Source organism: Euphorbia lathyris, chromosome 7 (genome assembly GCF_963576675.1).
Source record: "Euphorbia lathyris chromosome 7, ddEupLath1.1, whole genome shotgun sequence".
NCBI classification, from domain to species: Eukaryota; Viridiplantae; Streptophyta; class Magnoliopsida; order Malpighiales; family Euphorbiaceae; genus Euphorbia; species Euphorbia lathyris.
In genome coordinates this window covers 61,108,019-61,124,774 of record NC_088916.1, presented here as the reverse complement: position 1 = coordinate 61,124,774, position 16,756 = coordinate 61,108,019, and the positions used below count along the sequence as shown (strand labels likewise).

The window sequence follows — 16,756 nt, the reverse complement described above, 5'->3', positions numbered from 1 at the left end:
AAATTCACCAAATTTATAAATATTAATTTCCAATTCTATTATTAAATTATAAAAAATATGAAATCTTTTTTTAAAACGAATTGATATGCACTTGGTGCAGAATAAGGAATAAAAATATCTATGTTTTTTTTTGTAATAGTATCTAAAATGGATCCAATTTATCAACGTTAGGAGTAAAATTGCTCTTGACTTCCAACTTTCGGAATAAAATTCCACTATTTTAGACATTAAAGATAAAATTGCTTCTTAACCAAAACATTAGGACACCTTAACCCTTTATTTATCTTTTCTGTTTTAACTAAACAAAAGGGACCTATAAAAAAACAAAAGAGTTCAGTACAGGCAAACGATGTCGTTTTACAATTTTTTTAAGAACTAAAAACTAAATAATAGAACACATGCCGTGTTGATTGTCTTGTCTTCAACTGTTCGATAGGGAAATTTACATACAAATTCACTTTTAAATAATTATGTCAAGTTATAATTTTGAATTACGTCAAACTAATAAAATCATTATTTTTAATCGATTTTAAGAATTAGAGTTTAAAAATTAAGGATCTAGAATATATTGTCTAGGATTTAGGATTTATGAATTGGAATTTAGAATTTTTAAATTATAGTATAAAATCATACTTTATTTTTTATATATAGATAATAATGATATATTCAAAATTAAGTTTGATAATCTGATGTATTTATAATTTTATAGTTAATTATGATATTCATATAGGAAGCCGTTTTTGATATCCATCCTCCATAGCTGCAATCCCGGATTCTCCTCCAAATAATGCTATAATTCTTATTAAGTCCTTGTAAAATGTTCAGCTATAAATATTACACATTGTAATTTTCATTTTTTTTTTTTTTTAACTGAGGTTAGTTGAATCTAGACCTGTTTATGGACTGGGTCGGACTGGGCTCGGATCGGGCCTAACTGGACTTGTCACATAATTACTTTGTCCAAGTCCAATCCAGCTCGCACTATATTTACATCGGGCTTGGGCCAGGCTAAGAGAGCTAATTCCCAAACCCAACCCAACCCGATCCAACTAATACCTTTGTATTTTTTAAAAATTAAAATTAAACTAAAAAATTATACTATAAATATAAATAATAAAATACAATAAACTAAATTTTAGAGGATTATTTCAATAAAAATCTATTAACGGAATTCTAAATAAAAAAAATACTTATTTGATAGTAACAAATAAAACAGTAACAAAAATATGTACATGTTCACCAATTCTAAAAAATATATGGTTTGGAAATTTTTATATTGAAGAAATTTAAATTTTTTATTTTGAAATATAAAGTTTAGTAAACTATAAAATTTATTAAATTAAAGTTACTATTAAAATTTCGGGCGGGGCTGGGCTGGGCCTAGATTTTGAGACAAATTCCAAATCTAACCTACTTTGTATTTCGGCCTAAGCGGGCTTGGGCCGGACCTATTACGAAATATATACATCCAAGTCTAGGCTTTGAAGAGCGGGCTTGAACAGACTGGACGGATCAGTGGGCTTTTGAACAGGTCTAGTTGAAACCGGTGAATTAATAACTAGTTTTAAAAATATAAAGACCCCGGTAAAACCGAGGTCACCTACCATATATGCGGGAGACAAACATGACAGACTAAGACCGGTTTTTTATTAACCGGTCTCACTGTCACCGGTTATGTGTCAGTTTAGACAAGACTAGACACTGCTCACATGCGGAGAGCAGTGCATTTGGTCGAAAAAATAAGAATGAAAATATCTGCATGAGCCCCGTTAGAATGAAAATATTCGATTCTCCCCATCCAGTTTTACTTATAAACAACCATGCCCATTCATTGTTATTTACCATCTTCATTCTTCTCCTACTAAATCTCTTCCTTCTTCTACTAAACCATTTACAAATATCATGTATTTTCCAATCTCTTCATTCTTCTTCTAAACAATTATAACAACTATGGTATGATAATTATAAATTCTAACATATTGTTTTTATAATTGATTTTACTTAGATCGTTTGCTTATGTGACTTTAGTGTGAAACAACATCAAATGAACATCTTAAAAACAATGTATGAAAGTGTTTATATTTGGGCAAGTGTATAATTTATATTTGTAGGTAATTATATTTTTAGTTAATAAATGAGTTAAAGTAAATATATTTGGTAGGTAGTTAAACATATTTTTATATAGTAGACGAATTAGTGAAATATATTTTTAGTTAACAAATGAGTAGGTTAATAAATATTCTAGTTAAATATATTTGGTTTTTAGTTATATATTTATTATGTAAATGGTTGTTTTACTTATATTTTATTTTTTTAGTTATATATTTTTTATGTAAATTGTTTTAGGTATATAATTATATTACTAATGGGTTTTGTAGTTATAAATGAGTTAAACATGTGATTTTTATAGTTGTAGAACTAAATATAAATATATATAAAGTTTGATAATATATGGAATCTTACGATACTAATTATAATTTTATAATTAATTTAATTTATGTATATATATAAAATTAGATTATCATACTAATCTAATTTTATTTTGATTTATTATGTATATATTTTTTTTGAAGAACTTATTATAAATGTTAACTCTTAAGATTATGATATATGAATGAAGAATTGAACAAGTTATACAATGACATCTACAAAATGTAGATTTATTGTATCTACAACTCATTCACTATTCACAAAATATATTGATGAATCTGGTAAAGTTTTGAATTTAACATATTAGTATTAATAACATTAAATGTATACATATTACTCTTTGCATGTATTCCAACTAACATATTGCATTTTTAAATGTATAGGATGTTGAAGTAGTTTTAAGATGTCAGGGAGCATCAAGATTTAAGGCATATCATAACATAGATCCAAAAATTGAACATAATTCATCTAGATTTAGTTGTATTGCTAGTGTTGGTGCTGTCATTTGCTCAAAGTTTAATAAGTGCACTAGTTGAAAGATGATGTTCAGAAACGCATACTTTTCACTTCACTGTCGTAGAAGCAACCCCGACATTACAAGACGTCGACATGATAACATGGTTAAAAGTTGATGGCGATGCCGTCACTATGGCCCGACAACCCTAGATTGGAAACAATATTGTAATGATTTATTAGGACGAGTGTCTGATGATGGTGATTTAGATGGGGGGCAATTAAAACTAATTTGGTTGAAAATCTAATGTCAAACGTGTGCTTTGATACTCTATATACGTGGTGATTTATTATTTGCTAATAAGAGCATCTCCAATAGAGGTTGCTCTAAAGAGTGCCAAAAATTGATAGTAAAATATAATATTTTATTAATTTAGTAATCCACACCACTCTTGGCAACTTTTATTTAAAAATGTTCCAATAGTAAAGCAACTTTAAAAGTTGCCACAATGGCCCCACAAATCATTACTTAATATATAATTTATTTAATTATAAATATTGTCAACCAATAGTGAAATGAGAGAGAAATTCATCAAAAAGATGAACCAATAGTATTCAAGTAAATCAACTTTTTTATATTAAAAAATGTTTAGCAACCTTGCTTCAAGGTTGCCAAATTTGGCAATTTTTTTGGCACCCACCTTCACTCCAATAGTAGGCACCCTTTAAAAGTTGTCAAACTAAATGCCACATCAGCTTGGCACTCTTTTGGGTACCCTCTATTGGAGATGCTCTAAAAGTATTGGTTTAGTTCATATGATGTTGTTGCCAGTTAGACTTAGTCATAGATGATGGGGCTAAAAAATATGCATAAGATACTACAATGCTAGTATATTTATATCGGGAGATGTAAAAAGTCACTAATCCAACATGTAAACAAATTGGTGGATGCCTATAATTCCTACAATATGGACATATGAGTGAATTCTAATAGTTCGTCATATATTGCTGAAGGTGTCCCATCAAATTCTCATAGATCGTCCACTTGCGGCCAAGTAAATAAATTTTCTCTAATGTTTATAAGGTTATGAAAAAATATTTTTTTATGAAGTAACATTATGAATAAAGTGTTGCTATATTTTTAGGTGGAAATTTCTCAAGAAGCTGTCAAAAATATCATGTCATAATCTAACGCACATTAGATTTGCATTAGATAATCAAAGAGACAATCAAATAAATAGGTATTGTTTTTTAAACTCATATCATACGTAAGCAATTAATGGAACTTGCATTTTTTTTTTGTTATATTTTTAGTTAATTTGGCAATCTTATAATAATGTGCTACAAATATTGCCTCCATATTGTCGTGTTGGAGAAAGTGTGTTGGAATTTCATCATCTTGATAGATGTCTTCGCCAATTTGGTATGAACCAACCTATTCCTCAAAACCCTTCCCAAATTGATTCGTACCACACACTTGATATGCGAGGATATCATGATGTAAATTGGGAAAACGACATGGATCTTCCATTGGAATGTGAAACGAAAGACACTCTAGATTAGTAGAGTCACTTCCGTTAGTCGGTGGATTGCATTTCCAAGTTGAATATATGTAATGATACTAGGGATGCAACTGGGGCGGGGAATACCCGTACCCGTCGGGGCCCCGCCCCGTTTTTTGGCAGGGACGGAGACGGGGACCAATATGGTCCCCGTAGGCGGGTACGGGGCGGGGCCGGGAAATGGTATCCCCGCCCCGCGGGGATCCCCGTACCCGTACCCATCCCCGTAAAGCCCCGACGGGTAATCCCCGATTAATCCCCGTTTATATATAAATAAATTGAAAAACAGTTCATCTTGCAGTGCCTTAAATTTATGTGCATCCCTTGGACTGTTCATGGATATGGAGGTAGGTTATGAACTATAAACCGACATAGGAGGAATTAAAGCAACACCACCTGGTTTAAAAGTTTGGAACAACTCCTTATATGTTGCTGCTTCTATGGAGTGTGCATTCCAAGAAGTTTTCTACTTAGCTTTGTTGATCAAGAAACAGGAAAAGGGGAAATGAAATTATTAGTATTCTTTGTGATTGGTTTTGCAGATGTTAAGGATGAGAAATGGATTGAGCTTGCATCCAATGTGCTGACCAGGAGTTATTTAGCCTTTGTAATTTGGTCTTTGATGAAGGTAGTGAACTATTAAATACCAATGCAGCAACAATAGCATTTCCTGAGCACGATGAAAACTCTAATGCCTGCCAGAATACTGGGATATTTTTAGGGGACAATATTGTATATAACTGCTCATGTATTGCACATCTATTTTCTTTTGGATATGCTCTGTTATTAATTTTGTTTCATACTTTAAGCATTATTTCAGGTTGTTAAGCAAAGGATATAGACTGGGCAATTTTGTACCAAATGGGTAAACGGAGATTCCCCGTACCTGCGGTTTCCCCGTGGGGCGGGGACGGGGACAGTTTTTATCTCCGTTTAGCTGGCGGGGACGGGGACGGGGAATCCCCGTTTAGGCGGGGACGGGGATGGAAAACCAAATCCCCGCCCCGCCCCGCCCCGCCCCGTTTAAATCCCTAAATGATACTTACAATGTACCAAAAGGTGGATTGGTCTGACAGGCGCTGCTAGGTCGACAATTGTAAGTAGTATTAAATTAACATTTATTTGCTATAATTTAGGGGGAAAAAATTAAAACTAATGTTTGGTAAAATTAATGTGTGTAGGCAGACGGACGGTAAAAATGTGTATCACATGCAACATGCTGAATTGCAAAATGTGAGGGATATGACAATTAACATGTTAACTGGATTGAATGAAGAGCATCCATGACTAATACAGATCAACCATAACCTGCTCCACCATCTTTATCAATTCTGTGTATGGTTGAACCGGGAGTCAAAACAAGAAGGAGACGTCAAAATTTATTGTCACAACGTGAGAAAATTCCATACCCTCCAATACGAGTAAACATTCAACAACTATCTATTCAAATCAAAGAATGTATGACCTTTATCCCAAACTGTAGGTAAAATTTCTTACTTCCTTTATAATTATAATTATTTTTTCCTTTAGAAATCACTAAATAGGGTTTTGGAATTTCCCTTTTAGCTTTTAAATAATCTAAAAAGTTGAAATATAATTCTTGCTTCTATACTGGAGCTAAATTATTGTTTTTATATTATTCTTAATTTTACATCCTTGCATTTTTTTTTATCTGAGCTACTTTCTTTTAAAATGGTATGACTCAATTAATTCTAATAATTCATTGATAATTCTAATAAATTTATTTAATCATAATAAAAAAAAATTCACACTAATTAAAAATGATCCAGCACTGGGGTTCACACTAGTATATTTCATATTTTAATATTTAGGGAAATTTTAACATATTTAATATTATAAAGATTTATTATTATGGTGATATTTAATTCCTTTGGGCCTGTACTGTTTAATTTGGGCTCCAATATCCAAGTCATAAAATTAGGAGAGCTGTAGCCATAGCCATAGGTAGTCGGTTTTAAATGGATTCCATAGTAGTTGAAACATGGTACCAAATCAATTCTTTCAGTTGTTTTTGTTATTTCTTACCATATCTAAACCAACATTTGCAACCTTTTTAATTCCTTTTTATTTTCTTTCCTAAAATCTAATTTTTTCTTTTACCTTCTTGGACATAAGATATATCCTAATCCTAACGTAAAAATGAAAAAATAGTAAAATTTTATTATCGACGTTTGTTTTCAACGTGATCCGTTATTACTAGAGTTAACCTTTTACTGCTTAGTATATGTATAACCTAAAAAATAATAAAATTTTATCATTCCAATGCGAATCAATTTGGATCAGCCAGTTAACCGAGTCATCCTTTGACTACTTAGAGAGCGTTTGGTACGAGGGATAAATGAGTTGGGATAAGCATAAAAAATTTAGGGTCTACTTGTTTTACCTATTGTTTGTTGTTGCTATTACGGTTTGTTGTTTATTGTTGCTTCTTGCTGTTACGGTTTGCTGTTTGCTGTTGCTTCTTGCTGCTTTTCCAAAAAGCTGTTTTTCATGTGTAAAAGGCAAACAGGAGGTCACTAACCAAACATCTAATGCTGCTTTTCAGGTGTAAAAGACAAACAGGAAGTCACTAACCAAACACCTAAAACTCTTCATTTTGAAGTGAAAATGCAAACAGGAGCACGAAAAGGAGCAACCAAACACCCCCTTAAAGGCCAATTATCTCATGTTTGTTTTACGAATAGAACAATAAGATAATGAAGAGATAATCTTCTTATCGCACAAGTTTTATATTTAGGAGGGAGTAGCATAAAAGGTGAGATAAACTCCTATAATTTTAATAAGATGGAAAAGTCAATTTTATCCCTAAAATCTAGGGATGCAATGCATTTCTCATCCCCGTCTCCGACTAGTTGGGGATTCCCCATCCCCATCTCCATCCCCATGAGTTAGACGGGGACATATTTGTCCTCCATCTCCATCCCCGTTTAAAAATACTTTTTCCCTATTCCACATCACCATCCCGCGGGGAATCACCATTTATATTTGAAAAACAAAATCAGGATATATTTCTTTTCTCTTCTTCTTTCTAATTCTAGGTTTTATCGAAAGAATGACGGAGATACTATGCCTTTAGTTTAGTGTAGGTTAGGGAAAATGTCCATTTAGTCTTTGGCTAATATTTTATTTATCCCTTTTAATTTTTTATTTGAAAATAAGTCTATTTAATCTAAGTTAAACGTTATAATATTTAAATTATAATATAGAATAATTGGAGATTCTCCCGATGGGGATTAACGGGATGAGGTTGGGGATCCCCACGGGACAGAGATACCATTCCCCATTCCCGTCACGGGAGATAAAATTATCCCTATCCTCGTTCTATGGGGATTCTTATCGGTGATTTCCCGTCTCCGTCGGGGTGAGTCACCGACGGGGACGGGGAATCCCTGCCCCACTTGCATCCCTACTCAAATCAATGTTATGTGGTTTTAAGTAGGGGTAATATAGTAAAATTATTTATTTTATCTCTGTTCATATGCACAAAACAAACATGAAATGAAATAATAATTTCTAACTATCTTAACTTTTTTTTTTATCTTATCCTCATATTTTATCTTAATAATTATCTCAATATTTATCTTTATCTCTATTCCCATCAAATACCAAACCCACTCTTAAAGTATATACAAGCCCGGATTTATCTTTTATTCTCTTTTATTCCTACCCAATATCTAGGATGCCGTTTGTTTTGGTATGAATTGAGATAAAAAAAAAACAACCCTTCATTTGTTAGGAGCAGTATTTATTAGGAGTAACGGAACGTTTGATATTCTATTTGGATATGGATAAAAATAAAGATTGTGATAGAGATAAGGATAAAAATATGATAGTCGAGAACTATTAAATCGCAGGAATTTATCTCACCTCCTTATACCACCCAAGATGAAGGGTATATCATTTGAGGGATAAGAGGTTTATCCTCCATCTGTCTCACTATTCTATCTCTCAAACAAACACGGGATAACGTATCTTCTGTTTTTTTTATCCCTATCTCACTTCTTATATCTCTTTTAAAAAACACCCCGTAAGGATAGAAAGAGTGATTTCCGAGTGAGGAATGCGTCGACATTCCCGTTACGACTACGATCTCCACCTCCGAGTTCAGATAAAGGTAAAATAGATTTCTGTTATCTAAACTTAAATTACTCCACATACCTAAACATAGAACTATTCCAAAATTAATGAAATTTTTTCATGTTGCACTTCTTTAAAAATAAGAGGAAATTTAGATTTTTTTTTTTTGGTGCTCATCATTTTTCCACGATTCAATTAGTTAATGGAAAAAAAACAAAAGAAAAAACACAGCCTGGTTGGCTTGCTCCCTTGAAATTGAAGTATTAAAGTTATGACAGGGGTAGGCTTTTATTGATAGGGCTGTAGTTTGAGGTACATCCGTAACTCAATCCGCCCTTCCCTTAGCTGTCCATGGACCATCTTTTCATCCTCTTTCTTTTTCATATTTAATACATTTCCGATGCCTATTGTCTCCTATATTGGGACCGATGCAGATGAGTCTATTTGGTTTAACTGTTATTTGTTGCTACGTTTTGTTGTTTGCTGTTTAAAAAAAAAACACGATTTTCTACTTTTATAAAAAACTATTTTTCAGTCTGAAAAGTAAAAATGTGGTTAAAAGGTGTCTAAAAGGAGATTTTATATGGTGCTATGATAGTTCCATATAGGATACCTAATTGGAACTTATATCCAATACAATGCATCCATGTGTATTCATTAATACACTTCAGCTGGACCCACATTAAATTAGAAAATAAAAAAATTAAATTTTAATTTTACATTATTTACTCTATTATGAACAGAATTTCCGATTCCTCCCACCACTCCCTGTGTTTAACTGCAAAATAATCTCTTCATCTGTTTTTTACGATTTTTTTCTGGCAGCCAAAGACTTCACCTCTTTCTTCGATTTTTTCAGTTTCTGGCCGCCAAACACTGCACCTTCAATCCGACTTTCCCTGCTTTCTTCGATTTTTTCTGTTTCCGGCTGCCAACGACTGCACCTTCATCCGGCTTCCAGGTATTATCTCAATTAGAATTAAACTTTTGATTTTTTTTCTGTTTCTAGCAGTCCACAACTGCACGTTCATCCGAGTTTGAGGTATTATCAAAATTACAATCGAACTCGGTGACAAACAGTGAGAGAAGGAGAATAAATTTCGTTGTTTATGAAGCTCGTTGATTTGTCTACTTATTATATAGATGCTTGATAAGTGTTTATAAGTCGATCTTGTTTTTGTTTTATTGTGAGCATGTATGTTTTCTTTTGTAATAAAAAGCACAGACACCAAAACTGAATTTAAATGTATAAAACAAGTGCAGTGCAGCTAATCATGAAACTTTGATAGAATTGAATTGAATTGTTATTATTGGATATAGAATTAAACCAGTGCAGCTAATCATAAAACAAGTGCACCAAAATTGAATTGTTATTATTTGATATAGAATTATTATTATTTGATATATTAGATTTTTAGGCTGGCATGAAACTTTATTTGTTTTTCACATTGATTGTTGAAGAGATAGTGAGTTATGAACCATATATATATGTGCATACGAGATTCTCATTCACTACCTTTTTTGCAAGGTTGGAAAAATTCGTTATTTTGTTGTTTCATTATTTCGAACGCTCTCAACGATCAGAAGTCTATTGCTCTTGTTCGTTCTTCGCATTCAAAAGTTTAATGGAAAATATAAAAGGTACAATTTTTATTGACAAACCTTTTTTTTTATGTAATTATTATAATGATTATTATTTTTTAATTATAGATATTAATGACAACGAAGACAATATGTCAATCGGTGAAGAGAATAATTTGCATATTATTCGCAATCATAAATTTAATGACAATTTGATGGGATTGACTGTACAAAATGAGGATGAGGCATATAGTTTGTATAATGAATATGCTATTCGGAAAGGGTTCAGTATTAGAAGACATACACATAGATTTCGTACGGGGACAAGGGAAATTTCAATGCGTATCTTTTGTTGTTCTAAACAAGGTTATAGTACAGCAGATCCTAATAGTACAAGATATCGTAGTATAATAGAAACTCGAACGGGATGTGAAGCAATGGTACGATTTTCAGTTAAAAATGGTTTATGGGAAATAACCAAATTTATTCAAAATCATAATCATGAGCTTGCATTGCCATCGGAAGTTCATCTCTTAAGATCTAATAGGGATGTGACTATTGATAAAGGGAAAGTTATTGACACAATGGTTAATTCAGGAATAAGCACAAAAAATGTTTATTCATATATGTCAACCGAGGTTGGGGGTAGTAAGTTTGTTGGTTTCACAAAAAGAGATTGTTATAATTATGTGAATAAGCAGAAGATGGTATTAATTGAAGCTGGGGATTCTCAAAGTTTAGTAAACCATTTTAAGCTTAGACAAACCGAAGATGCAATGTTTTTTTATACGATTCAAGTGGATCAAGAAAACAGAATGACGAACTTCTTTTGGAGAGATGGGGGTAGCATGCATGATTATGATTCATTTGGAGATGTTGTTATTTTTGATACAACATATCGTACAAACAGATATAATTTGGTATGTGCTCCTTTTGTTGGAGTTAATCATCATTAGCAGAATATCATGTTTGGTTGTGCATTTTTACTTGATGAGACAACTGAGTCTTTTATATGGTTATTTACATCATTTTTGGAGTCAATGGGGGGCAAAGCGCCCAAAACAATTTTTACAGATGAAGACCAAGCTATGGCTAATGCAATTAAAGAAGTTTTTCCACATACAAGCCATAGGTTATGCTTATGGCACATATCAAAGAATGCGTCATCTCATTTAGGAAGTTTCAATTCTAATAAGGAATTTCGAAAGTTGTTTTATGAATGTTTGATGCATTGTGACTCAGAACTTGAGTTTGGAGTAGGCGAGTCAGTCTATAGAGCTAGTTAAAGTCGGAAACACGTTCAGCTGGGGAAAACTGATGAATCGTTTTGAAAGTTTGAAAGATAATAGTTGGCTTTGTAGGTTGTATGAGAAACGAAAGAAATGGTGCACAGGTTTAAATAAGGATTTTTTTTCAGCAGAAATTAAATCCTCACAACGAAGTGAAAGCACCAATAGTGTTTTGAATGGTTTGGCAAATAAAACAACTTCATTGACCAATTTTGTACTTGCATTTGAGAAATTGATATCAGGTTGGCGTGAAGGTGAAGCATCAGAAGACTTTCACTGCAAACAAAGTATTCCTTTAATCAAAATAAAAAATAGCAGTATATTGAGGAGTGTTGTCAGAGTTTATACATTGAGGATGTATAAGGTGTTTGAGGATGAGTTTCTAAATGGGATTGCAAAAACTTGGAGAGAAGTTTCATCACATGAGAATATATATACTTTTGAGGTGATTGTTGAAGAAGAGAGAGATACGAAAACTCGAATAGTGATTTTTAATGCAGATACAATAGAAATTAGTTGCAGCTGTAAGAAATTTGAGTCTATATTCCGCAATCACTTAACATCTCGTGCATATAATTTATTTTTTAGAAGTCAACGATTTGAGACAACAAGGAAAATTTGTAAAGATGCATTGACTAGAATTGAGATGGAAGTTGAGCGTGAACTAGAAAAATTAAACTTGGAAGGTGATAAGGTTGATGATAACGTGAACCCTGACTTTTGTGATGATAATAATACTGCAATTTTAAATCCTCCACGGGTTAAGCCAAAAGGTGTTGGGAATGCAAGATTGAAGGGCCACTTTGAGAAAAGAAAAACAAGAGCAAAAAAAGGATCTAAAAAATTAGGTATGTTTTCTTATACTAATAAGAATCTCTAGTTGAATATTTTGTTATATGTGTACTAATAATCTTTTTTAAATTTGTAGTTAAACAAAAAGTTACAAACGTGGAGGATGTTGTGATTCAACCCATAGAAATTTCTCAAAGAATGGTTGTACCTTCACAGGTGAGAGTTTTGACTAGAAGAATAAATGAGTTATTTTATAATGAAATAGTTTTGATCTTATATACTTGAACAAAAAAGATCCAATGAAATAGTTCAACTAATTATTAGTTATATTGTTTTTATAGAGTTGGTTTACTCCTATCGTGTCTCCCGAGAATATTCCTTCATCTACAACATTATCCTTATCAATGCAAACAATGCAACAGATTCCTGTAAGGTTTTTCAAAATTTTATTTATTTAAGGGATAATGTACCAAAATAGACCTATAGTTTTTAGGAAAGTATTAATTTAGGCTTCGCGATAAAATAGCATCAATATAGGCTTAACGTTTTAAAAAAATATCAATTTAGGCATCGATAACGGAACGAGACACGTCATTGATATTATTCCGTTAAGTTCTATCAATTGTAAGTGGAGGGAGAAATCGGAACTTAACGGAGTAATGGAAATGATTATAATGGTATTGAATCAAATATGTCTTTCACATCCATGATGCAAAACATTAATCATAGGACTAATTTGAATCAAGTAAGTATTTAAACTTTATGATAATTTTACAAATATCCATATTCATTGTTAAACTAACTATTACTTTTTGTTATAAGAATTAACTTCACGTCTGCAATGGAAAAACTAAATGAGCATGGGAGCTAAGGTGAGAGCTTAGGCTCGTAAATTGCATTGTTTAATTGTTGTAATTGAGTTTCTGATAATTTGTGAATTGTTCTTTTTTTTTGTATCAGTGTAAGAAGAAGGGTATGAGGTGGTTAAAGATGAAGTGCAGAAAGATGAAGGAGGTTGAGGAGGAAATGCAAAAATATGAAATAGTTGTTTTTATCCGTTTTTCCTATTGCTACTGAGTTGTTACAATATGTTCTTTTTGTGTACTTTGAATGTTAACAATTTTCACATTAATGTCTTATTTTTTTTATAAATTTAATAATTTCAGTTTTGAAACATTTAATTGGGGTGAAGTCTATTTTGGATGTTAACAAATGTTTTTTCGAGTTATCATATATTATTTTGCATAACTCTTTGGTTCACAAACTTGTTAAGTCATTATCATCTATATTTTTAGAATTGATGTTTCAGCTAATGTTAAAAGTTAGTACTGAGTGGCATAATTCAATCAATATGTTGATTGAAAAATAAGAAACATATAACTAATTTCAATAGGGATAAGGTACCAAAATAGACCTATGGTTTTTGGTAAGTATCAATTTAGATATCACGTACAAAATAGTACCAATATAAGCTTAGCATTTAAAAAATGTACCAATTTAGGTCTCGATAACGAAACGAAACACGTTATTGATATTACTCTGTTAAGTTCTGTACGTGGAATGACGTGTCCAATCTGTTCTCGATGCCTAAATTGATACTTACTAAAAACCATAGGTCTATTTTGGTACCTTATTTCAATATAATGAACCCGTGGAGGAGAGTAAATGAAATATAATGTCATCTATATATGCAAAAAAAAAAAAAAATCATGAATAAACCTGATTTCAGTAAAAAGAATAATGGAGCATGAATTAGAAACACAAGCAGTACATGTAATAAGAGTATTATAGAAAAATTAAAAGCATGAATGTTGAGATAATATGCATGCTTATTTTATACAAGCATTGAAAGTAAATCTGTCACTGCAGTAGCAATCTTGAGAGTCCGGAAGCAGATGTCATACAAGGCCTCATTGTCCAAAACTATACATTCATCAACATTCTTCTCTAATCTTGGAAATAAGAAGAGTTCCCATGCCAGAACCAGTACCTCCACCCAATGAATGACAAACTTGGAATCCACCTGCATTATTTATCAGCATAAAGGAAATGCATGAAAGTAGACTAACGAATATTTTATGCACATTTTGGAAGTTTGAAATGCTAATTAAGTTTTTTTTGAACAAATTTAGAGTGCATGATGTATTAAACCTTTATTTTTTAATAAGATCAGGAACTAATAAATGGGATGTAATACAGAGCTATTTGCCATCAGAGACACCAAGTGGATTGAAAAGGCTGAGGAAGAAAGAATTAGACCTGTTTCTAACATTCATCTCAAATGACCTGTTTTAGGTGGCATTGCCAATCCTTTTCCATATCCAAGGTGTTGCAGAACTGGATGCCCACCCTCTAAAATCGATAAAAAAAAACCATGATTTTTTAAATTGTTCCACATCAATTAATATCAATTTCACTAACACATTATTTGAATTCAAATGCTAGACCCATTATCGGAATCAAGAAGCAACATCAAGACTTACGTGCCAAGGGATGAGGCATTTTCATAGATAAAAGATGCTTCATTTATAGGAAAGACAGTAAAATCTGTTCTTCATAGCCTAGTTCCACAAATTGCCATAAGATTACTTGACAAAACACTTGGATTCCTTTACTTCAATGCCATTGACTCACTTTTCAAACAAGGTGTTGTCCTGCCCAAGGGTACAAAACTTGGGGCTATTCCAAAGACTTGTCAAAATTGCTAAAGACGGTGGAGATGATCTTCTGCGTTTTGAGATGACCACCTGCATTCATACATCGTAATAACTTCTAACTCCATGATATTGTAGAGTTTAATTTAAGCATATGACAACACAAAAACATGTTTTCTTAAAGCATTAGCCAGTTCTGTAAGATCATTAATATTAGATCCAAGAGGACAAAATCAGCCGATGGAAAACGCTAGCATATCAAAGAGAGATAACTTCTATTATTAAGAAAAGAACAGACATTTGCTTAGTATAATATGAAATTGATGTTCCGTTGAATTACTTGCCTTGTCATTAACAAATTTTCACCAACCAAGCATTCTATTTTCGGGATACTTCTTCGCTACTCCACTGGAAACACAAGACAAGACATTTCAATTCCAATGTGAAAAAGAGCATGAGTTATCAATCTACCATTGATTGCCACTGCAATTTTAATGTTGCTGTTATATGTAAAGCTTTTCCCATATTCACAAAATTTGGCACAAATTATATATAAAAATATTCAATATTATATATCAATGGCTCTCAAGCATCACCTAATGAAAGGAAAGCATAAGTAATAGTTAATCAAACTGTTTTGTGAGTTTGGGCATGATCTTCAGTAAGGAGAGAAAACAAACCATAAGTAGCACATTGATCTGATCATTGGATGAACCATTGGTGATGAGAGTATCAAGAAAATCTCTATCTTTTCCTTTGCATACTCTTCTTTCTTCAACAATACCTTCAAAAATCTCAAAACATCTCTCATGTAATTCCTTAATTTTCTTCTACAAACCTTGCAAATCAAACCTACCAAAAATTGGATACAAATCAGACAAATTAGGAGTTGAAGCAACCTCTAATATTCTACTCAAAAGCCACTTCATATCTCCATTTTCTAAATCTTCATAGTTCATAAGATTTCTTGACACAAAAATGCAACTCAACATGTTAAAAACAGTAACCATACCAATTTCTTTCAATTTCTTTTGGAAAATCAACAGGTGCCCACTTTACTTCCAACTAGAAGGCCAGAACGTATGTACTCCATATTCGTCTTCCAGTTGTCTAAGGAGGTAATTTAATGCACCGCTCAAAACAGAACCCTGTAAAAACAAAACAACAAGATTCTTGAATACACATACATGAAGAAAGAAATTGAGAAATCCTGAAAGGGTAGAAACCCTTAATTTAAAAACTGAAAAACGATATACCCTTAATTTCAAGCCTGATTTCAATTGTGTAAGCACTCTGGAAATCAAAATGATCGGAGATGAACCTCTTCAGAACAGTCAAACTTCGGTTGGCCACGGATTGACTCCTCCGGTCGATTCTACCTCGGCCATTAGATTCGAAAATTGGGCTGGTTTAGAAGAATCAGAAGTACGCAACGAAGTCGCCATAGATAGCAACGAACCGGAGGTAAAAAGGTTGCAACGACAGTTGCAGTCACCGGAGGTAAAAAGGTAGAAAAAGGTTGCAACGACAGTTGCCGGAGGTAGGGTGGAAAAAGGTAGAATCCGATTGAGTTAAACACGTACCAAACACAGGAAACAATGCAAGTTTTAATTTTAATTTTTTATTTTCTAATTTAACGTGGGCTCAGTTGAAATGTATTAATAAATAAACGTGTATTCATTGTATTGGATATAAGTTCCATTTGGATATCCTACATGGAACTACAATAGCACGGTATAAAATCTCGTCTAAAAGAGTGCCAAAACTTAACACATAATCTCAAAATATAATATTTTATTGTCTCTTTTATCCACATCACTTTTGACAACTTTTATTAAAAAAATGCTCCAATAGAGGTTGCTTGAGAAGTTATCATTATAATCCTACAAATTATTAT

The 16,756-nt window shown here is 32.3% G+C and overlaps 1 protein-coding gene and 1 long non-coding RNA gene across 5 annotated transcripts; one reads left to right on the top strand and one right to left on the bottom strand.

Annotated features, from left to right (window-relative positions):
• The first annotated feature begins 9,323 nt into the window (after positions 1 to 9,323).
• Positions 9,324 to 13,381, top strand: LOC136200585 (uncharacterized). Of its 4 annotated transcripts, XM_065990960.1 has the most exons (7): positions 9,324 to 9,504; positions 10,072 to 10,184; positions 11,656 to 12,261; positions 12,342 to 12,421; positions 12,547 to 12,633; positions 13,028 to 13,077; positions 13,166 to 13,381. In XM_065990960.1, exons 2-6 carry the CDS (start codon positions 10,169 to 10,171, stop codon positions 13,031 to 13,033), a joined length of 795 nt encoding a protein of 264 aa, XP_065847032.1. In that variant the 5' UTR covers positions 9,324 to 9,504; positions 10,072 to 10,168; the 3' UTR covers positions 13,034 to 13,077; positions 13,166 to 13,381. The 4 variants fall into 4 exon arrangements, 3 of the variants coding, with proteins under 3 accessions (XP_065847032.1, XP_065847033.1, XP_065847031.1); XR_010673395.1 differs by lacking the exon at positions 11,656 to 12,261; XM_065990961.1 differs by lacking the exon at positions 12,547 to 12,633.
• A 1,822-nt stretch (positions 13,382 to 15,203) lies between these two features.
• LOC136200672 (uncharacterized) lies at positions 15,204 to 16,395 on the bottom strand. The gene is made up of 4 exons (XR_010673435.1): positions 16,116 to 16,395; positions 15,872 to 16,007; positions 15,540 to 15,711; positions 15,204 to 15,267 (listed from the first exon to the last, which is right to left on the bottom strand). It is a non-coding gene; the product is annotated as an uncharacterized lncRNA (long non-coding RNA).
• Between the last annotated feature and the right edge of the window lie 361 nt (positions 16,396 to 16,756).

Excerpts from the sequence above, each read along its gene's own strand:
- LOC136200585 (XM_065990959.1), top strand. Across the intron at positions 12,262-12,341 it reads AAAAGGATCTAAAAAATTAG|TTAAACAAAAAGTTACAAAC; the intron begins GTATGTTTTCTT and ends TTAAATTTGTAG. Across the intron at positions 12,422-12,546 it reads GAATGGTTGTACCTTCACAG|AGTTGGTTTACTCCTATCGT; the intron begins GTGAGAGTTTTG and ends TTGTTTTTATAG.